The following is a 23,747-nucleotide window of genomic DNA, read 5'->3' on the forward strand; positions in this document are numbered from 1 at the left end:
AGACATTTCTCCAAAGAAGATATAGATTGCCAACAAACACATGAAAGAATGCTCAACATCATTAATCATTAGAGAAATGCAAATCAAAACTACAATGAAATATCATCTCACACCGGTCAGAATGGCCATCATCAAAAACTCTAGAAACAATAAATGCTGGAGAGGGTGTGGAGAAAAGGGAACCCTCTTGCACTGCTGGTGGGAATGTAAAATGATACAGCCACTATGGAGAACAGTATGGAGGTTCCTTAAAAAACTACACATAGAACTACCATATGACCCAGCAATCCCACTACTGGGCATATACCCTGAGAAAACCATAATTCAAAAAGACTCATGTACCACAATGTTCATTGCAGCTCTATTTACAATAGTCAGGACATGGAAACAACCTAGGTGTCCATCGATAGAGGAATGGATAAAGAAGATGTGGCACATTTATACAATGGAATATTACTCAGCCATGAAAAGAAATGAAATTGAGTTATTTGTAGTGAGGTGGATGGACCTGGAGTCTGTCATACAGAGTGAAGTAAGTCAGAAAGAGAAAAACAAATACCATATGCTAACACATATATATGGAATCTAAGAAAAAAAATGTCATGAAGAGACTAGGGGTAGGACGGGAATAAAACACAGGCCTACTAGAGCATGGACTTGAGGATATGGGGTGGGGGAAGGGTAAGCTGTGACAAACTGAGAGAGTGGCATGGACATATATACACTACCAAACATAGGGTGGATAGCTAGTGGGAAGCAGGCGCATGGCACAGGGAGATCAGCTAGGTGGTTTGTGACCACCTAGAGGGGTGGGATAGGGAGGGTGGGAGGGAGGGAGACGCAGAGGGAAGAGATATGGGAACATATGTATATGTATAACTGATTCACTTTGTTGTAAAGCAGAAACTAACACACCACTGTAAAGCAATTATACTCCAATAAAGATGTTAAAAAAATTAACCTCAACCCATACCTCATAATGTATTCACATTAATTTAAAATGGATAATAGATCTAAATGCAATACCTAAAATGAAAAAACTTTTAGAAGACATAGGAGAAAAATCTTTGTGATCCTGGGTGAGGCCAAGATTTCTTAGATATGACACCAAAAGCATGCTCCATAAAGGAAAAAAAGTAGGTAAAGTGGAATTCATCAAAAGTAAAAACTGCTGCTCTGGGAAAGATACTTTTAAGAGATTAAAAAGACAAGCCACAGACTGGAAAAATTATTTGCAAAACACATATCTAAGAGAAGACTTAATTCAGAATACATAGAAAACAATCAAAATTGAATAATAAGAAAACAAAACACCCAGCTAAAAATTTCACAAAAGTTTTGACAGACACTTTACCAAAGAAGGTATACAAATGCCTAACAAACACATGAAAAGATGCTCAATATCATTAGCTATTAAGGGAATGAGAATTAGTGAGATACCACTACATACCCACTAGAATGTCTATAATTAAAAAGACTTAGACTGTCTATAACTAAGAAGACTGTTAATACAAAGAGTTGGAGAGAATGTGAGAAAAGTGGAATCCTCAAACATTGCTGGTGGGAAGATAAAACAGTATAGCCACTGTGGTAAATCAATCGTCAGTGTCTCAAAAAGTTAAACTACACTTACCATATGATGGAACAAATCCAATCCTAGGAATTTGCCCAAGAGAAATTAAAACTCATGTCCACACAAAGACTTGGATGTGAACATTCAGAGCACTGCTTTTCATAATCACAAAAGAAAGTATAAACAATCCAATGTCTCTCAACAGGTGAATGCATAAATAAACTTTGGTACATCCACACAATGGAATATCCCTCAGCAATAAAAAGGAAAGAACCAGTGACACATGAAAGAACATGGACAAATCTCAAATGCATAATGCTAAGTGAAAGAAGCCAGACTCAAAAGGCTATATAACATATGATTCCATTTACATGGCAGTTTTTGTTTTTTGGGGTTTTTTTGGTGGTACACGGGCCTCTCACTGTTGTGGCCTCTCCCGTTGTGGAGCACAGGCTCAGCAGCCATGGCTCACGGGCCCAGTCGCTCCACGGCATGTGGGATCTTCCCAGACCGGGGCACAAACCCGTGTCCCCTGCATTGGCAGGCAGACTCTCAACCACTGCACCACCAGGGAAGCCCTACATGGCAGTTTTTAAAAAGCAAAACTTACAGGAACAAAAAGTAAAAGTAAAGGGGAAGGATGATTTCAAAGAAGGGTTACCAGATTTGGCAAATAAAAACACAGGACAGACCCAGTTAAATTTAAATTTCAGATAAATGACAAATAATCTTCAGTGTAAGTATAGCTCATGCAATATAATGGTTCTTAAACTGTGGTCCCAGGACCAGCACCTTTAGAGTTACCTGGGTACTTATTAGGCATGCAAATTCTCGGGCCCCATTCAGATCTACTAAAACAAGAACTCTGGGTGTGGAACCAGCAATTTATGTTTTACAAGTCCTCCAGGTGATTCTCATGGTATGGTTTGAGAACCACTGTTCACTATACCTGTAACTGGCAAAAAAATAACCATAAGAAGCTAATATGAAGAGAAAGGGGCACATGAGCCTGTTTGATAAATCAATTCACCATCATCAAATATTAACTGAACAGACAAAGGGTGTACAGTAGGTTCTCTGAGAAGGGACTACAGAAGTGATCTTCAACTGAGGGCAATTTTGCTCCTAGGGGACACTTGGCAATGTCTGGAGACATTTTTGGGTGTCACAAGTGGGAGGAGAGGCTACTGGCATCTGGTGGGTAGAGGCCAGGTGGGTAGAGGCCAGGGATGCTGCTAAACATCCTACAAAGCACAGAATAGCCCCCCAAAACAAAGAATTATCCAGCCCAAAATGTCAATAGTGCCGAGGCTGAGAAAGCTGGACTTAATCAAAACATATTTTTTTTAACCCCAAAGGCTTTAAAATCAAAGACATTTTTATGAACACAGAAATGAAAAGATTTAAAAGGTAGTGACAAATAAAATATAATTCTAGGTGTCTCATACTAAAAATACTAAAACTATTTTGAGGAGAATTTATAGAGACTAGTGATACAGAGCTATAACAGCAATTTGGTGGCAGGAGGCACCTTTATGATGAAAATACCATGTTCCTTTATTTGTAGAAGTTATGTGAGAGAATAAATTGGAGATCACAAGTTTGAGAACCATATACAAATTAAACTGCATCTGTAGACATTGTATGACCACAAAACATACTGGCCCAGGAATCATGGAACTTGAGTTCTAGTTTTGTTTGGTATTAGGTAACTGTGTAACTTAGCACAGGTCACTTCCTTATCTGGGCTTCAATCTGTTGATCTGTAAAATGAGGGGGTTAGACGACTTAAGTCATATCTAAGACCCCTTGCAGCTTTAACATACTATGTCTATGTCAAAAAAATTAGCACAGGAAACATTCAAATACATTTTTTACAGGATATGAGGGGGCACAGTATCATTTTGTTCCCTTTGGGGTAGTCTTGTGTTGACTTTGGTACTTTTGGCTTTTGTGTTTAGAAGGCGCTAAACAATGTTTAGGTTTTCTTATTTATTTATAACAATTATATTAACAATTCATGTTCATTGTAAAAAAATTAGAATATACATACAAACCACTCTTTTGCACTAAGACGAATTTTTCACTGAGACGAATTACAGCAGGAATGTGTTAAAATAGTCTAACAAAAGTCAATTTTATTTTTGCAATTAAAAATTGAAGTGAATTCAAATCCCTACCACCTTTCTCAGTCCTGGGCTCTGCCCAGGGAGGCTTCTACACAGTCTTTTTTGGCAGTTTGTCCCTTGGAAATGGAGAGGCTCCCTTTCCCCCTGCTTTGCCCCAGGATAGCCAGCAGGATCTCCCTGATCTCCTGTTGTCCTCCCTCCCCAACAGAGAGTTTCTATCCTCTTTGATAAAAGCTCAGAGTTTTTATGGATCAGGAGGAAATGCAGGCCCTGAGAAACCTATCCCTGCAGAAAGGTTCCCTTGGGCCATGCTTTGGGTTTTCTGCTCTTTATATTTTTATTTCACTCTCCATTTTTCTGCCCTCCCCTTGCCCTAGCTCTTAGCTCAGCAAAGGCGAGTGCTCAGGGCAGCTCCTAGGCCTGGACAGCTCTCAGGGAGGAATTAGATAAATGTTCAGCATGCCCATGCCTGGCCCATCCAGATTCATCCTTTAGTTACCCAGGTCATTAGCTTCGGGTTATCCCCTCTTATATCTGCAAACCCAATGCTTGGAGCAGCAGCATAGGGCTCTAACAGGAGGTGATACCTCTCTCTTTCATTTCAGAATCTACCAGCTTAGGAGCCTGGCTCTGGAAGGCAGTTTTCTTAAAGGGGACTGCATCCTGGGTGACCCGAAGTCTCCAGAGCTAGAGGGACAACTGTGCCCTCCCTTCTCTCCTTCATGTTCTCTGGCTGGATTGATTCAGCGGTATAAACCATTTGGTCTGTTGCACTCCAACATACCACTAGGTTCCTTCCAGAGTCACTGTGTCACATTAGCTTCCTTTTGGAGGGAGGGTGATGTGGTTGAATACTCAGAGAGCAGAGGCAGTGGGTGCACATCTTTAGTTCCCCATCTTCCGGTTTCACCTCCTGCTCTCCTCTTTCCCTAAACCTGAGCACATCATGCCAGGCCTCACTCATACAGGGTGGTGTCAGCTCACTCCTCAACAGTAATCTAGGGTGTGTGGGAAGCTTAGGGCTCTGGGGAAGAACAGAATTGAAGAGGGGAGTGATGTGGGTGGAGGCACCAGTTTTATATCACACCCCCTTTGTAAGCCGGTGAGCTGGGCTTCAGTTTTCCCCAGACCATGCACACTTTTAATTTATTTGAGAGAAACTAATTGTATTTTCACTGCAGTATCCTGTTATTTTTTATTTGTGATTTAAGAAATGTGAAGAGAAAAATACACAGACACATAATGGCTAACAGTGTTTCTTTCATTCCTTGTTCTAGAGGTAACCACTCTAAAATTGTTTGGTAATGTCACTTAATGTAATTAATTGTAATGTATTCTTTTAAATAAAATGATTTATTGATTAAATAACATTGAAGTGAAAATGTTTAGAAAATTAGTTACACTTTGTATGCATGCTCTTAGAGAAGACTACATTATTACTAAACATAGTAACTGTCATGCTATAAAAGAGAAAGAAACCTCACAGTCCTTTCTCTGAGAACATATATTTTAGATCAACAGGAGATTAAGAGTAATAAAAAGTATATCAGCATCTATATACTTATAAAATATATATTGATAAATATACAAACATAACGTCCAGATTCCATCTTCAGATGTTTTTAAATTTTAAAAATGTATTATTTCTTATTTTTATAACAAAAAAATAAGTTAATGGGCTGAAGAAAACTTATTCAGCTTCAAGGTTAGAAGTGTGATAGTCTTTATGTCATACGTGTCAGTGTGTCTGCATCTGTCTCAGTGTTAGAAGTAACTTCTCAGAAGAATTTCAGTCAACAGCATTTGACTTCACTGATTTCCAAGGAGTAACTTACTTTAATGTGATGTACACCATTCAGTGTTCCAATGTGCTGTTCAATGGTCCAAACACAGGAACTATATGTCATCCCCTCAACAGAGATGGTAACAGAATTCACACTCATACTTGGATCCATTTTGATTTCTTCTTTACATTCCTATTAGAAACAATGAACTTGTTAATTTCAGCCATGGAAGTAATCCTTCTTCTGACATGTACTCCAATGTTCACTGTAGCGCTGTTTACAATAGCCAAGACATGGAAACAACTTAAATGTCCATCAACAGAGGAATGGATAAAGAAGATGTAGTACATATATACAATGGAATACTATTCAGCCATAAAAAAGAATGAAATAATGCCATTTGTAGCAACATGGATAGACCTAGAGATTATCATACTAAGTGAAGTAAGTCAAACAGAGAAAGATAAATATCGCATGATATCGCTTATATGCGGAATTGAAAACAAATGATACAAATGAACTTATTTACAAAACAGAAATAGACTCACAGACTTAGAGAACGAACTTATGATTACCAAGAGGGAAGGGTGGGGGGGGGGATAGATTGGAAGTTTGGGACTGACATGTACACAATACTATATTTAAAACAGATAACCAAGAAGTACCTACTGTATAACACAGGGAACTCTGCTCAAAACACTGTAATAACCTAAATGGGAAAAAAGTTTGAAAAAGAATAGATACATGTATATGTATAACTCAATTACTTAGCTGTACACCTGAAACTAATACAACACTGTTAATCAACTATGCTCCAATATAAAATAAAAACTTAAAAACCAAAAAACAACAAAAAACTTTAAGTTAAAAAAAAAGAAATTATCCTTCCTCAACCTTCCCACCTCCCCAACTGAAAATACCCTACTAATAAAATATGGCTAACATTCTTTTCTCTCATCTCATTTTACCCCCACCCCAGGGCCTTTGCGTTAGCTATTCCCTTGATTTAGGACTTTCCTCTCTTAGATATCTGCTTAGCTAACTTCCTCATCTCTTTCAAGTCTACTCAAATCTAACCTTTTGAATGAGTCTTACAATGACCACCCTGTTGAAAATTGCATCCCACACCCCTTCCACACACACATACTCTGATTCCCATTACCTTTGCTCTATTTTTTCTTATTTTCATAGAACTTATAACCTTCTAATAAACTCCATAATTTACTATGTTTATTGCATATTACCTGTCTTCCTGTGGTGGTTTTAAAATATGTTCACAAATTCTTCGCTACTCCTTCCTTCAAGAGGTGGAATTTAATTCCTTTCTCTTTGAGTGTGGCCTAGACTCAGTGACTTGCTTCCAAGTCAATAGTGGAAGTGACAAAGTGTGACTTCCAAGATTGGCCATAAAAGGCACTGCAGGAGGGGAAAAAAGTCACTGTGGCTTCCTCGTCCTCTCTCTTGAATCACCCCATCTAGGGGAAGCTACCCGTCATGGCATGAGGATACTCAAGCAGCCTTTTGGAGAGGTTCACATGGTGAGAAATTGAGGCCTCCTGCCAATAACCAGGTGAGTTAACTGCCTTGAAAGCTGATCCTTCATACTCAGCTGTCTTTAGATGCCTGTAGCTTCAGCTGACATATAGACTTACAATCTCACGACAGACCTTGAGTCAGAACCACCCAGCTAAACCACTCCCAAATTCATGACCCACAGAAACTGTGAGATAATAATTGTTGGTTGTTTTAAGCCACTAAATTTTGGAATAATTTGTTACACTGCAATACACTTCCCATTAAAATGAAAATTCCATGAAGGCAGGAATCTTTGATTTTTCATTGGTAATTAGTTTGAATCACATGAAACTGCCATTTTATTGAGATATAATTGACATATAATATTGTATTAGGTGTACAATATAATGATTTGATATATGTATATATTGCAAAATTACCACAAGTTTAGTTAACATCCATCACTATACATAGTTACCTTTTTTCTTCCTCTGATGAGAACTTTTAAGACCTACTCTCTTAGCAGCCTTCAAATATACAATATTATTAATTATAGTCACCATGCTGTACATTATATCCTCAGGAATTATTTACCTTATAACTGGAAGTTTATACTTTTTAACAACCTTCATCCATTTCGCCCACTCCCTAACCCCCACCTCTGGTAACCAACCCATCAATGTGTTCAATGTGTCTATGAGTTCAGGTTTTTTCAGATTCCACATATAAGTGAGCTGATACAGTATTTGTCTGTCTCTGTCTGACTTATTTCACTTAGCATAATGCCCTCAAGGTCCATCCATGTTGTCACAAGTGGCAGAGTTTCCTTCATTTTTATAGTTGAAGAATGTGTATATGTATATCACACTTTCTTTATCTATTCATCTATCGATGGACATTGGTTATTTCCATGTCTTGGCTATTGTAAATAATGCTGCAGTGAAAACGGGGGTGCAAATATCTTTGAGATAGTGATTTCATTTCCCTTGGATAAATACCCAGAAGTGGAATTGCTGGATCACATGATAGTTCTGTTTTTAAATTTTTTTCAAGAACCTCCATACTTTTTTCCATATCCATTTACATCCAAAATGTAAAAATCTTAGAAAAGTTGAAAGAAAAATTCATCCCTAGGTGCATCAGTCTCAGTCTTAACTTCAACTGGCATTAATTATGGAACAACTGTAACTTATAGTGTGATTTGATCTGAAATAGACTCATAATTATTCGTCTATTTTTGTTATTTACTTTTAAAGTTAGAGCTAAAGTTATTCCAAATGCAACACCTAACAATTCAGTTATGTTCACTGATTCTTCTTATGAAATTAGTATTAAATTACTGTCTATTTTTACATAGGGAGACTTACAACATATATTCAATATAAAAGAATACATTTTCTCTAACTTTTGTTTTTAATGACTTGAAACAGCCTTTATTCAAAGTCAAAAAAAAATAATGATCTCTAATGAACCACGCTGCCAAAGATTTTCATATTCTGGTAATCTATGACTTACAATCTATATGTAAAAATAAGCTGTCATTGCCCTGAGAAACTCTTCCTTCCTCTAGCCAAAGCAGCTGCTGTCAATAGGACAATATCTGAATCTTTGAATGAATGTTAAGTGGAATAGGGAAGAAGTAGTAAAAATGAAGTTCTCCATATTGCCTGAATTCTCCATTGCATGACATTTTACAATCTAAAGAATATTATACTAATGAACAGCTTCCCTGTTTTCCAAATCTTTACTATGAAAATTTTCAACCACACATAAAAGGTGAATAATACAATGAACATCTATCTGTATATCCTCTGCATGAATTCAACAATTGTTAACATTTTGCTATATATGCTCTATTTTTCCTAAACTTTTTTTTTTTTTTTTTTTTGCGGTACGCAGGCCTCTCACTGTTGTGGCCTCTCCCGTTGCAGAGCACAGGCTCCGGACGCGCAGGCTCAGCGGCCATGGCTCACAGGCCTAGCCGCTCCGCGGCACGTGGGATCTTCCCGGACAGGGGCACGAACCTGTGTCTCCTGCATCGACAGGTGGACTCTCAACCACTGCACCACCAGGGAAGCCCTCCTAAACTATTTTTAAGTTTTAGAGATCATAATACTTCAGCATGCATATGCAAACAATAAGGACTCCTGTAAAACCACAATACTATGACCACAGCTAAGAAAATTAATCATTGTACATCCTTTAATACAAATTCTCTATTTAAATTGTCCTAAATGTCCCAAGAACATCCCTTACAGCTTTTATTTTTTTCCAAATCAGGATCCAGAAAAGGTTCACACTCTGCATTTGGTTGTGTCTCTTTTGTCTCATTTAATCTAGAACAGCCTCTCTCCTTTCTCTTTTCCCCCAAGTAACTTTTTGAAGAATCTAGGTCAGTTGTCTTAATAGACATTGTATCCTCTTTTAAAAATACAAACTCCTCTTTGATAGGTTAAGGGGCTGAGAGCTGGTATTGTATTACACCTCCTAATATCTAGTTATGATCAGTTACTACAATAGAACAGAAGCCCAAATGGGACAGGAAAGGCAGGTAATTGTGAGCCAAGGATCCTTGGGATGTAAAGAACTCAAGGGGCCCAGGTGAAAAGTCCAAGGCAGGGTACTTAACGCAAGCATGAAGGCATTAGGGGCTCCAACTAGGGAGAGGGTCACTGGGAAGCAGTAATGAGTATGAAAAGGGAAGTTGATAATGTCTAAAACAAACAGATCCTATCAATATTTTGTCTACTGTTAGCCCTGTGCCTAAAAAAGGAGTTGCTTCCTCTTTCCTCTTGTAGCACATGGCTCCCTGCCTCAAGGTCAGAACATTCAGAGTTAGTACCTATATGGCTCAAATATGTTATGGGTCAAAATGGGGCTTTTGAGGGTTGACTCAGGTACATTACCAAAATTGACTAAATTGTTTTATAAGAAACTGTCAAGTTCAAAAAACAGAATTGGTAACAAACTTTTGGAATACAATACACTCAACAGATGAAGGCTAGTTTACCTGGTTAGTTAGGAATGTAAAACTGAAATACAGTTTTATTACGGGGTATACTCCAGACCAAAGTATTGGAGCATCTCTCAGGCTTACGGAGGAACTGAAAGAGACTAGTTAAGCAGAAAGGAACTTTTAAAGTGAGTGGATAATTCACCCTGGAAATATGTATTAGGGAGGAAAGAAATTCTGAGCATGAATGAAAATTACATTAATACAGCCACTTTTCCCACTACATCCTAATTTAAGCATGTCAAATCAACTATGAATAATATGTATTTCTTCTGCCCTCATAATTCGCCTGCATTTTTTCTTCAAAACTATACTTAAATTGGACCTTACACTCAAAACCTCAGAGGAATTCCATTCCCCTCATACTACTCTATTTTATATATATTTTATATACAAAATATAACACACACAACTCTAATTGATTTTATAATATATGTATAACCATCTTTTGAATCTTAAATGTCTCAAAGATAGGTACAAAGTCAAGAACAGTTTGTGTAACCTCCCACTGCATTTAGCAAAATGACTCAGAAAACAGAGTAAGAGCGTAAATAATTTCATATGGTGTGGAAAAAAAATGTATGTTTACGGGAGATGACAATATCAAAGAAACAAATCTGGCATGCAGCTATTAGCAATGAGGTGACTCTGAGAAAAAGAGCATCCAACAACACTGAGGGAAATAAGTTCCAGTTATTAAAGTATTTTGAGCCACTCCCTAAACACAGATGGTAATCACCATCAGTAATAACATTTTCTAAGAGGAAGAACAGTGTTATGACTAGATCATCATCTCAGATTTGGAAATAGAAACTGCAGAAGTTGAGCACAAACAAACATGACACGTATGAAGTCTGACTGCACAAAACCACTTCTTAAAGCTGATCAAAGAAGCTCTAACATTTTTATTTTTTATTTTTTTGTTAGTACTTTAAATATCTTTACTTTATTTATTGATTTTTGGCTGTGTTCGGTTGTTGCTGCTGCATGCAGCCTCTCTCTAGCAGTGGTGAACAGGGGCTACTCTTTGCTGCAGTGAGCGGGCTTCTCATTGTGGTGGCTTCTGTTGTAGCAGAGCACAGGCTCTAGGTGCTCAGGCTTCAGTAGTTGCGGCATGCAGGCTCAGCTGTTGTGGCTCACAGGCTCTAGGGCGCAGGCTCAGTAGTTGTGGCACACGAGCTTAGTTGCTCAGTGGCACGTAGGATCTTCCCGGACCAGGGATAGAACCCACGTTCTCTGCATTGGCAGGCAGATTCTCATCCAGTGCCACAGGGAAGCCCTCAAACACTATTTTTAAATCACCCTAAAATAATGAGCCTCATAATTTGAGAAAGGTTTCTGGATTCTTAACAAATTATATGGTAAAATTAATTCTTTTTTTGGATACAGCTCTACATAGATAATTTTTGATCACTACAGTAATCAAGAAAATGCAAATTAAAACCACAATGAATATCACTTACTCCCATCAGGTAAAGAAAAAATTCAAAATCTGACAATACCAAGTGTTAATGAGATGTGGAGCAACAGGACCTCCCGTATTCAGCTGATGAGAACAAAAATTAGTACAACCATTATGGAACCTGTTCGGTAATATCTGGCAGAGTTGAAGATATGCATATACTAGAACTCAACATTTTCACTCCTAGGCATATTACCCTAGAGAAAATCTCACATGTGTACAAGGACACATGAACAAGAATGCCCATTGCAAAAAAAAACACAAAACAACAACAACAAAAGACCCCAACACTTTGGAAATAATCTAAATGTCTATCAACTGGAAAATGAAAAAATAAGTGGTGATATATACATCATGGAGCATGACACAGTAGTTAAAATGAATGAACTAAAATAGTGGTTCTCGGAGGACTGGTTCAAGATGGTGGAGTAAAAGGACATGCACTCACTCCCTCTTGCGAAAGCACCAGAATCACAACTAACTGAACAATCATTGACAGGAAGACATTGGGACACACCAAAAAGGATACCCCACATCCAAAGACAAAGGAGAAGCCACAATGAGATGGTAGGAGGGGCGCAATCACAATAAAATCAAATTCCATAACTGCTGGGTGGGTGACTCACAAACTGGATAACACATACCACAGAAGTCCACCCACTGGAGTAAAGGATCTGAGCCCCAAGTCAGGCTTCCTAAACTGGGGGTACAGCAACGGGAGGAGGAATCCCTAGAAAATCAGACTTTGAAGGCTAGCGGGATTTGATTCCAGGACTTTGACAGGACTGGGGGAAACAGATATTCCACTCTTGGAGGGCACACACAAAGTAGTGTGTGCACCAGGACCCAGGGGAAGGAGCAGTGACCCCATAGGAGACTGAACCAGACCTACCTGCTACTGTTGGAGGGTCTCCTGCAGAGGCAGGGGGTGGCTGTGGCTCACCGTGAGGACAAGGACACTGGCAGCAGAAGTCCTGGGAAATACTCCTTGGTGTGAGCCCTCCTAGAGTCCTACATTAGTCCCACAAAAGAGCTGGGTAGGCTCTAGTGTTGGGTGAACTCAGGCCAAACAACCAACAGGGAGGGAACCTAGCCCAACCCATCAGCAGACAAGTGGATTAAACTTTTACCAAGCTCTGCCCACCAGAGCAACACCCAGCGCTACCTATCACCAGTCTCTCCCATCAGGAAGCTTGCATAAGCCTCTCAGATAGACTCATCCACCAGAGGGCAGACAGCAGAAGCAAGAACTACAATCCTGCAGCCTGTGGAACAAGAACCACATTCACAGAAAGACAGACAAAATGGAAAGGCAGAGGGCTATGTACCAGTTGAAGGGACAAGATAAAACCCAGAAAAACAACTAAATGAAGTGAAGATAGGCAACCTTCCAGAAAAAGAATTCAGAATAATTATAGTGAAGATGATCCAGGACCTCCAAAAAAGAATGGAGGCAAAGATCAAGAAGATGCAAGACATGTTTAACAAAGACCTAGAAGAATTAAAGAACAAACAAACAGACATGAACAATACAATACATGAAATGAAAACTACACTAGAAGGAATCAATAGCAGAATAACTGAGGCAGAAGAACAGATAAGTAACCTGGAAGATAGAATGGTGGAATTCACTGCCGCAGAACAGAATAAAGACAAAAGAATGAAAAGAAATGAAGATAGCCTAAGAGACCTCTGGGACAACATCAAACGAAACAACATTCGCATTATAGGGGTCCCAGAAGGAGAAGAGAGAGAGAAAGGACCCAAGAAAATATTTGAAGAGATTATAGTCAAAAACTTTCCTAATGTGGGAAAGGAACTAGCCACCCAAGTCCAGGAAGAACAGAGAGTACCAGGCAGGATAAACCCAAGGAGAAACACGCCAAGACACACAGTAATCAAATTGACAAAAATTAAAGACAAAAATTATTGAAAGCAACAAGAGAAAAATGACAAATAACATACAAGGGAATCCCATAAGGTTAATAGCTGATTTCTCAGCAGAAACTCTACAAGCCAGAAGGGAGTGGCATGATATATTAAAAGTGATGAAAGGGGAGAACCTACAACCAAGATTACTCTACCCAGCAAGGATCTCATTCAGATTCGACGGAGAAATCAAAGCTTTACAGACAAGCAAAAGCTAAGAGAATTCAGCACCACCAAACCACCTCTACAACTAATGCTAAGGAAACTTCTCTAAGTGGAAAACACAAGAGAAGAAAAGGATCTACAAAAAGAAACCCATAACAATTAAGAAAATGGTAATAGGACATACATATCAATAATTTCCTTAAATGTGAATGGATTAAATGCTCCAGCCAAAAGACACAGGTTCGCTGAATGGATACAAAAACAAGACCCATTATATATGTGGTCTCCAAGACACCCACTTCAGACCTAGAGACACATACAAACTGAAAGTGAGGGGATGGAAAAAGATATTCCATGCAAATGGAAATCAAAAGAAAGCTCGAGTAGCAATACTCATATCAGATACAATAGACTTTAAAGTAAAGAAATGTTATAAGAGACAAGGAAGGATACTACATAATGATCAAGGGATCAATCCAAGAAGAAGATATGAGAATTATAAATATATATGCATCCAACATAGGAGCACCTCAATACATAAGGCAACTGCTAACAGCCATAAAAGAAAATCAACAGTACACAATAATAGTGGGGGACTTTAACACCTCACACCAATAGACAGATCATCCAGACAGAAAATTAATAAGGAAACACAAGCATTAAATGACACAATAGACCAGATAGATTTAATTAATATTTATAGGACATTCCATCCAAAAACAACAGATTACAGTTTCTTCTCACACGCACACGGAACATTCTCAAGGATTGATCACATCTTGAGTCACAGATCAGGCCTCAGTAAATTTAAGAAAATGGAAAACATAAAACAAGCATCTTTTGCCAACACAATGCTATGAGATTAGAAATCCATTAGAGAAAAAAAACATAAAAAAACAAACACATGGAGGCTAAATGATACGTTACTAAATAACCAAGAGATCACTGAAGAAATCAAAGAGAAAATCAAAAAATACCCAGAGACAAATGACAATGAGAACACGACGATCCAAAACTTATGGGATGCAGCAAAAGCAGTTCTAAGAGGGAATTTTATAGCCGTACAAGCCTACCTCAAGAAACAAGAAAAATCTCAAATAAACAATCTAACCTTACACCTAAAGGAAGTAGAGAAAGAAGAGCAAACAAAACCCAAAGTTAGCAGAAGGAAAGAAATCCTAAAGATCAGAGCAGAAATAAATAAAAGGAAACAAAACAATAGCAAAGATCAATAAAACTAAAAGATGGTTCTTTGAGAAGATAAACAAAACTGATAAACCTTTAGTCAGATTCATCAAGAAATAGAGGGAGAGGACTCATATCAATAAAATTAGAAATGAAAAAGGAGAAGTTACATCAAACACCGCAGAAGTACAAAGCATCCTAAGAGAATACTACAAGCAACTATATGCCAATAAAATGGACATCCTGGAAGAAACGGACAAATTCTCAGAAATGTATAACATTCCATGACTGAACCAGGAAGAAATAATAAATATGAGCAGACCAATCACAAGTAATGAAATTGAAACTTTGATTAAAAATCTTCCAAGAAACAAAAGTCCAGGACCAGATGGCTTCACAGGTGAATTATATCAAACATTTAGAGAAGAGCTAACACCCATCCTTCTCAAACTCTTCCAAAAAATTGCAGAGGAAGGAACACTCCCAAACTCATTCTATGAGGCCACCATCACCCTGATACTAAAACCAAAGATACTACAAAAACAGAAAATTACAGACCAATATCACTGATGAATATAGATGAAAAAATCCTCAACAAAATACTAGCAAACAGGGCTTCCCTGGTGGCGCAGTGGTTGAGAGTCCGCCTGCCGATGCAGGGGACGTGGGTTCGTGCCCCGGTCTGGGAAGATCCCACATGCCGCAGAGCAGCTGGGCCCGTGAGCCATGGCCACTGAGCCTGCGCGTCCGGAGGCTGTGCTCCGCAACGGGAGAGGCCACAGCAGTGAGAGGCCCGCGTACCGCAAAAAAAAAAAAAAAAAAAAAAAAAAAAAAAAAAAAAAAAACCTAGCAAACAGAATCCAACAACAGATTAAAAGGATCATACACCATGATCAAGTGGGATCTATCCCAAGGATGCAAGGATTCTTCAGTATATGCAAATCAACCAATGTGATACACCATATTAACAAATTGAAGAATAAAAACCATATGATCATTTCAATAGATGCAGAAAAAACTTTTGACAAAATTCAACACCAATTTATGATAAAAACTCTCCAGAAAGTGGGTATAGAGGGAACCTATCTCAACGTAATAAAGGCCATATATGACAAACCCACAGCAACCATCATTCTCAATGGTGAAAAACTGAAACCATTTCCTCTAAGATCAGGAACAAGACAAGAGTGTCCACTCTTGCCACTATTATTCAACATAGCTTTGGAAGTCCTAGCCACAGCAATCAGAGAAGAATAAGAAATAAAAGGAATATAAATTGGAAAAGAAGGAAAACTGTCACTGTTTGCAGATGACATGATACTACACAGAGAATCCTAAAGATGCTACCAGAAAATTATTAGAGCTAAACAATGAATTTGGTAAAGTTGCAGGATACAAAATTAATGCACTGAAATCTCTTGCATTCCTATACACTAACAACTAAAGATCAGAAAGAGAAATTAAAGAAACAATCCCATCCACCATTGCAACAAAAAGAATAAAATACCTAGGAAGAAACCTACCTAAGGAGGTAAAACACCTGTACTCAGAAAACTATAAGACACTGATGAAAGAAATCAAAGATGACACAAACAGATGGAGAGATATACCATGTTCTTGGATTGGAAGAATCAATATTGTTAAAATGACTATACTACCCAAAGCAATCTACAGATTCAATGCAATCCCGATCAAATTACCAGTGACATTTTTTACAGAACTAGAACAAAAAATCTTGAAATTTGTATGGAGACACAAAAGACCCCAAATAGCCAAAGCAGTCTTGAGAGGAAAAAAAATGGAGCTGGAGGAATCAGACTCCCTGACTTCAGGTGATACTACAAAAGCTACAGTAACCAACACAATATGGTACTGGCACAAAAACAGAAATATGGATCAATGGAACAGGATAGAAAGCCCAGAGATAAACCCACGTACCTATGCTCAACTAATCTATGACAAAGGAGGCAAGGATATACAATGGAGAAAAGACAGTATTAGTAAAATGTGACTATTACCACATAGCTTAAAACAACAAAACAGGAAACAACCTACATTTTTTACAGTAGGGCACTGGTTAAATAAACTCCAGTAGATCCACACTTTTACAGATAGTTGTCATATTTTTTGGCTACCCAGCATCCAAACACACAGCTTAGGTTAAGGAAATCCCCTGCTGTGAGTGAGCATCTTGGTAATAGGCAGTAGGACCCACCCCCACTACTGAAGCCAAAGTGGAAGGAGGAGGTATTCCCTTTCCCTTCATCCTTCAAGCTGAGATGCTGCTAAGTGATTCTAGATCCGGCTGGGCAGATATCTCTGCCCAGGGTTTTGAATTCTGAGAAAGTGACATAAATACACAGTGAGAGTTAAAGAGAATTCGCAGCAGCTTCAGCAACAGAGTCAAGATGCCAGCAGTGGTGGTGGCAAAAGTCCTGAGAAAGCCGGTGCCACTGAAGAGGTCCTCACCAGACTGTACATGGGGGTGTGTGACCTTGGCTGTTTTAGCCTCCCTGGGTTCCTGCCCATTTTTCCAAGCTTGGCTGACCATCTTTCCTGTTGACTCTATAAACAATCTTCATAGCCTACCAATAAATTCCTTGTCTGGTTAAGTGAGTTGAACTGCTTTATGTTGTTTGCAAGCAAAAACTCAGCATAATACATGTATAATAAATACCATGTGGCCATTAAAAACAATGATGTAGATCTCCATTTACTCATGGGGAAAATGTTCAGGATACATTAAGTAAGAAAAAGCAAATTTTCACTTGCAAAAAGTTCTCTAGGGGCTTCACTGGTGGCACAGTGGTTGAGAGTCCAGGGGACATGGGTTCGTGCCCCGGTCTGGGAAGGTTCCACATGCTGCAGAGCGGCTGGGCCCATGAGCCATGGCCACTGAGCCTGCACATTCGGAGCCTGTGCTCCGCAATGGGAGAGGCCACAACAGAGAGAGGCCCGCGTACCGCAAAAAAAAAAAAAAAAAAATGTTCTCTAAACCCACCACCAATGGGTTAACTAATGGTCTCCATTCTATCACCCAAATATTCAGATGCCCACAGCATGCTTAAGTGCACTCTTTGTCCCACCAGTAGTGTGTTGACACACTTAGTTTCATCTGTGTTTGCTCCCAAGCCTGATTATGCCCACTGAACTCCTTTTTTTTCAAAATTTTATTTATTTATTTATTGTGTGTGTGTGTGTGTGTGTGTGTGTGTGTGTGTGTGTGTGTGGTACACGGGCCTCTCACTGTTGTGGCCTCTCCCGTTGCAGAGCACAGGCTCCGGACGCACAGGCTCAGCAGCCATGGCTCACAGGCCCAGCCGCTCCGCGGCATGTGGGATCCCTCCGGGCCGGGGCATGAACCGGTGTCCCCTGCATCGGCAGGCGTATTCTCAACCACTGCGCCACCAGGGAAGCCCTGAACTCCTTTTAATCATGTGATTTAATTAAATATTATGTAAACTTACATAAAAATATTATGTAAACTCATGAAACTTGAGTATAAAAGAGAGTTACTATTTCTGTGAAAACAAAGGTGAATGCTTTAGAAAGATTCAATAAAGGTGAACAGTAAACTGCTGAAATAGCTGCACATAAGCAACTTTAACAGAATGGGGGGAGAGAAATCATAAAAATCTAAAAATTTGATTCTCTACTTTCATGAAAGCAAACTAGAAATTGGAAATCTGGAAACCTGGAATGAAACAATATGGACGTGGTTTATACAAGAAAGAAAAGGAAGAATTTCAAAGGACCCATATACAAGGAAAAGGCCTTGGCCCTACATATAAATATTGGAGAATGAATTAACATATGTTCTAGGTTTTTACAAAACGAACAGCTACATATAGTTATTATGGCTCCTTTCTTCAACTGACCAAACACTGAATGGTTCAGGAGAGTTTCCACCATGTTTCCATCTTCCACAAAGGAAGACTCTAGAATATACCACAGAACAAAGAGGAAAAAATACCTGATTTCATTTTGTTTTAAAGGGCCTTGATAATTTACATTTTCAGCCTTGACTAAAACCTGTCATAAGCCAACTTTTATAAATAGTTGGATTGAGAATGTGTATTCCTAACAAGGACATCACTGAAATTTACTTTAAAGAATTTTCTTCCCTTCATTGAATTTCCTGTTTGTCCTATAAAGCCTATAAATGTTTGTCCTATAAATGTTGCAATGGCCTATTACAATGGCTATGTCCAATACATTATGCTATTTTTAAAGTTGTTTCCATTCAGAATCCTCAGTGGAAGTCAGAGATGATTTTCCTCACATAGTTTTATGTGACATTTCTTCTTCCCCTAAAAGTATTTATGGGCTTAGAAAGACTATTATTTCCTGAGAAAGGCAGATACTTTGTAAAAGTTTGTGTGTCTGTGGGGGGGTGTAAAATATACATAACATAAAATTGATCATTTTAACTATTTTTTAAATTAAAGTATAGTTGACTTACAGTATTACATTAGCTTCAGGTATACAACATAGTAATTCAGTATTTTCATAGAATATATTCCATAAAAATTGTCATAAAATATTGACTATACTCCCTGTGCCGTGCATTACATCTTTGTAACCTATTTATTTTATAGCTAGTAGTTTGTACCTCTTAATCCCCTTCAGCTATTTTGCCTCTCCTCCCACCAATTTCCCCTCTGGTAAACAATAGTTTGTTCTCTATATCTGTGCATCTGTTTCTGTTCTATTTGTTCATGTGCTTTATTTTTTGGATTCCACATATAAGTAAAAATATACAATATTTGTCTTTCTCTCTGAGTTATTTCACTAAGTATAATACCCAGGTGTGTGTGTGTGTGTGTATATATATATATATATATATATATATATATATATATATATATATATCTTTCAATATTGGTGTTTTCATATTCTGAGGAACTTTTATATTGCTTTCCATAGTGGCTGTACCAATTTACATTTCCACCAGCAGTGCACGAGGGTTCCCTTTTCTCCACATCCCAGCCAATACTTGTTATTTCTTGTCTTTTTGATGATAGCCATTATGACAGGTGTGAGGTGATATCTCACTATGATTTTGATATGCATTTCCCTGACAGTGATGCTGAGCATCTTTTCATATGTCTGTTGGCCATCTGTATGTCTTCTTTGTGAAAAATGACTATTCAAGTGCTCTGCCCATTTTTTAATTGAATTGATTTTTTAAAATATTGATTTGTATGAGTTCTTTATATATTTTGGATTTGACCCCTTATCAGACATATTGTTTGCAAATGTCTTCTCCCATTCAAGGTTGTCTCTTCATTTTGTTGATAGTTTCCTTCTCTGTGCAAAAGCTTTTAAGTTTGATTAGCTCCCATTTTAAAATTTTTGCTTTTGTTTCCCTTGCCTGAGAAGAGAGATACAAAAACTATTCATAAGACCAATGTCAAAGAGAATATTGCCTATACTTTCTTTTAGGAGTTTTATGGTTTTAGATCTTACATTTAGGTCTTTAATCCATTTTGAGTTTATTTTTGTATATAATGTGAGGAAATGTTCACATTTCATTCTTCTGTATGTAGCTGTCCAGTTTTCCCAACACCATTTACTGAAGAAACTATCTTTTCCCCATTGTATATTCTTGCCTCCTTTGCCATAGATTAACTGACCATATAACTGGATTTATTTTTGGGCTCTCTATTCTGTTCCATTGATCTGCTTGTCTGTTTTGTGCCAGTACCATACTGTTTGGATTACTGTAGCTTTGTAGTATTGTCTGAAGTCAGGGAGTATGGTACCTCCAGCTTTGTTCTTGGTTTCACTGATCTTCTGTTGTTTTTTTTGGTCTTTATTTTATTTATTTCCACTCTCATCTTTATTATTTGCTTCCTTCTGTTGACTTTGGGCTTTGTTTGTTCTTCTTTTTCTAATTCCTTTAGAATTAGAGGGCTGGAGCGAGATATGAGCCAGGGCCATTTTAACCATTTTTAAAGTGTACAGTTTAGTAGCATTAAGTACATTCACACTGTTGTGCAACCATCACCACCATCCATCTCCAGAACTTGCTCATCTTCCTAAACTGAAACTATACTCATTAAACACCAATTACCCATTTCACCTCTACCCACCACCTAGTAACCACCATTCTACTTTCTGACTCTACGAATTTGACTACTCTAGGTTCCTCATATAAGTAGAATCATTTGTCCTTTTTTGCCTGGTGTATTTCATTTAGCATAATATCTTAAAGGTTTACCCATGTTGTATCACGTCAGAATGTTATTCCTTCTTTTTCTTTGAAAAAAAAAAAGAAGTGTCTGTGTCCATGTGTGTATGCACACACGAGTATATGGCCTTTTATTTCTGTTTTTTCTTTTAATAAATTATTTATTTATTGGCTGAGTTGGGTCTTCGTTGCTGCACATGGGTTTTCTCTAGTTGCGGTGAGTCGGGGCTACTCTTTGCTGTGATGCACAGGCTTCTCTTGTTGCAGAGCACGGGCTCTAGGCACGCAGGCTTCAGTAGTTGTGGCACATGGGCTCAATAGTTGTGGCTCAAGGGCTCTAGAGCACAGGCTCAGTAGTTGTGGAGCACTTGTTTAGTTGCTCCACAGCATGTGGGATCTTCCCAGTCCAGGGCTCAAACCCGTGTCTCCTGCATTGGCAGGTGGATTCTTAACCATTGCACCATCAAGGAAGCCCGGAATGTTATTCCTTCTTAAGGCTGAATAGTACTGCATTGTATGTATATGCCATATTTTGTTTATCTACTCATCTTCTAATACACCTTTCGGTCTTCTATCTTTGTGCTACTGTGAAAAATGCTGTTATAATCACTGTTGTACAAATATCTGTTTAAGCCCCTGCTTTTAATTCTTTTGGGTATATACTTAGACTTGGAATTGCTGGATCATTTGGTAATTCCACATTTAATTTTTTTTTTCACATTTAATTTTTTAGGAATCACTGTACTGTTTTCCATAGCAACTGTACCATTTTTCATTCTTACCAACAATGCACAGGGGTTTCAATTTCTCTACATCCTCACCAACACTTGTTATTATTTTCTGTTTTTTAAAAAATAATAGCTATCCTAACGGGTGTGAAGTGGTAACACACTTTTTACATCTCAGAAACTTCAATAAAGAATTAGTGAATTAAAGCTAAAATATGAGATAGAAAGCCATAACCTTTCGTTATTAGCCATTTCGCTGTTGCTTTATTTCATTTACAATGTATTCTTACAATTTTTCTTGACAATTTCTTCTATGTTCAGATTTCATCACAGGAACTTGTTACAATATATACTTTAAAACTGAAACAGTATGTTTTCAGCTCTATTTTAGGTATGATTAGTTTAATAGGTTAGCACAAGAACTTGGAATGAGTTCAAAGAGATCAGGATAAGGAGATGTAGGAATTCCCTGGAGGTCCCGTGGTGGTTAGGACACAGCACTTTTTCACTGGCGTGGGCCACGTTCAATCCCTGGTCAGGGAACTGAGATCCTGAAAACTGTGCAGCACCGCCAAAAAAAAAAACATGTAACAACTGGTCACTAGTAAGTGTTCTTGGCTCAACCTGTACTTATTTTTAGAGTGGATGTAAAGGAGGAACTGTTGTGAATTTCACTTACATCAGTTCTTCGGAAATTTACCTTTCAGATTAAAGCACATTTCTCTAAATTTTTTCCTAAAGCTAGTAAGAGTATACTAAAGGGGTAGAGTATACTAAAGGGTACAATATTGTGCTTTCAGAACTATAAATGAATAGCCAAATAATAATGAAGCAATACTAGCCACAATTACTTTAACAAAGTAGACTGACCAGTAAAGGTGATGTGGGCAATATCTAGACCCTAGGAACGTATTACTCTATCACCCTGAACAACATGTTTGTTCTATCTACTTTGGAAAGTAATAGCAGAGGAACTGAACTCTATCATTAAAAGTTACTGATTCAGGGACTTCCCTGGCAGTCTAGTGGTTAAGACTCTGAGCTTCCACTGCAGGGGGCACAGGTTCAAGATACTGCATGCCGTGCAGTGAAATTATTTATTCAAATACTTCTCCTCGACTCACCTAAGCATTTATATAACTATCTCCCACACAAGAATAAAATAATTTGTAATACATTTAGGACCAATGAAACTGCATGAAATCTAAGGAAAACTTAAATAGGAAATTATGCCTATTTTAAACTAGGCAAATGTACATAAACAGCAACCTAGTACTAGTTATTGCTATATAAGTGTTATTTATAGTTACATAGTAAGTATTATTACTATAGAGTAAAAACTCAGAGGGGGCTGGCAAGATGGCGGAAGAGTAAAACACGGAGATCACCTTCCTCCCCAAAAACACAACAGAAATACATCTACACGTGGAACTGCTCCTATAGAACACCCACGGAACGTGGGAAGAAGACCTCAGACCTCCCAAAAGGCAAGAAACTCCCACGGACCTGGATAGGGCAAGAGAAAAAAGAATAAACAGAGACAAAAGAATAGGGATGGGACCTGCACCAGTGGGGGGGAGCTGTGAAGGAGGAAAGGTTTCCACACACTAAGAAGCTCCTTTGTGGGCAGAGACTGCGGGGGCCAGAGGGGGAAGCTTCGGAACCGCGGAGTAGAGCACAGCAACAGGGATGCGGAGGGCAAAGCGGAGAGATTCCCGCAGAGGATTAGTGCCGACCGGAACTCACCAGCCCGAGAGGCTTGTCTGCTCACCCGCCGCGGTGGACGGGGGCTGGGAGCTGAGGCTCGGGCTTTGGTTGGATCTCAGGGAGAGGACTGACAGCGCGAACAGAGCCTGAAGGGGTTAGAGCACCACGACTAGCCGGGAGGGAGTCCAGGAAAAAGTCTGGACCAGCCGAAGAGCCAGGAGACTTTTTCTTCCCTCTTTGTTTCCTGGTGCACGAGGAGAGGGGATTAAGAGCACTGCTTAAAGGAGCTCCATATACACTACCAAATCTAAAATAGACAGCTAGTGAGAAGCAGCCACAAAGTACAGGGAGATCAGCTCGGTGC

At 38.6% G+C, this 23,747-nt stretch overlaps 1 protein-coding gene across 7 annotated transcripts in view; it reads right to left on the reverse strand.

The window, feature by feature from the left end:
• The window catches only part of ATP7A (ATPase copper transporting alpha), a 147,905-nt gene that overhangs the window by 79,580 nt on the left and 44,578 nt on the right, over positions 1 to 23,747 (reverse strand). For 3 of the 7 annotated variants that reach the window (XM_067022990.1, XM_067022987.1, XM_067022989.1), the window contains 2 exons: positions 6,156 to 6,195; positions 5,538 to 5,678 (listed from right to left, as the gene is read on the reverse strand). The exons of 1 other annotated variant lie outside the window; for it this stretch is intronic. In XM_067022990.1, coding sequence (XP_066879091.1) covers positions 5,538 to 5,678; positions 6,156 to 6,195 — 181 coding nt within the window. The remainder of the gene's footprint in view (positions 1 to 5,537; positions 5,679 to 6,155; positions 6,196 to 23,747) is intronic. 3 more of the 7 variants (XM_059050748.2, XM_067022992.1, XM_067022988.1) reach the window with 1 other exon arrangement.

The sequence above is a fragment of the Kogia breviceps genome, chromosome X (assembly GCF_026419965.1).
Source record: "Kogia breviceps isolate mKogBre1 chromosome X, mKogBre1 haplotype 1, whole genome shotgun sequence".
Lineage (NCBI taxonomy): Eukaryota > Metazoa > Chordata > Mammalia > Artiodactyla > Physeteridae > Kogia > Kogia breviceps.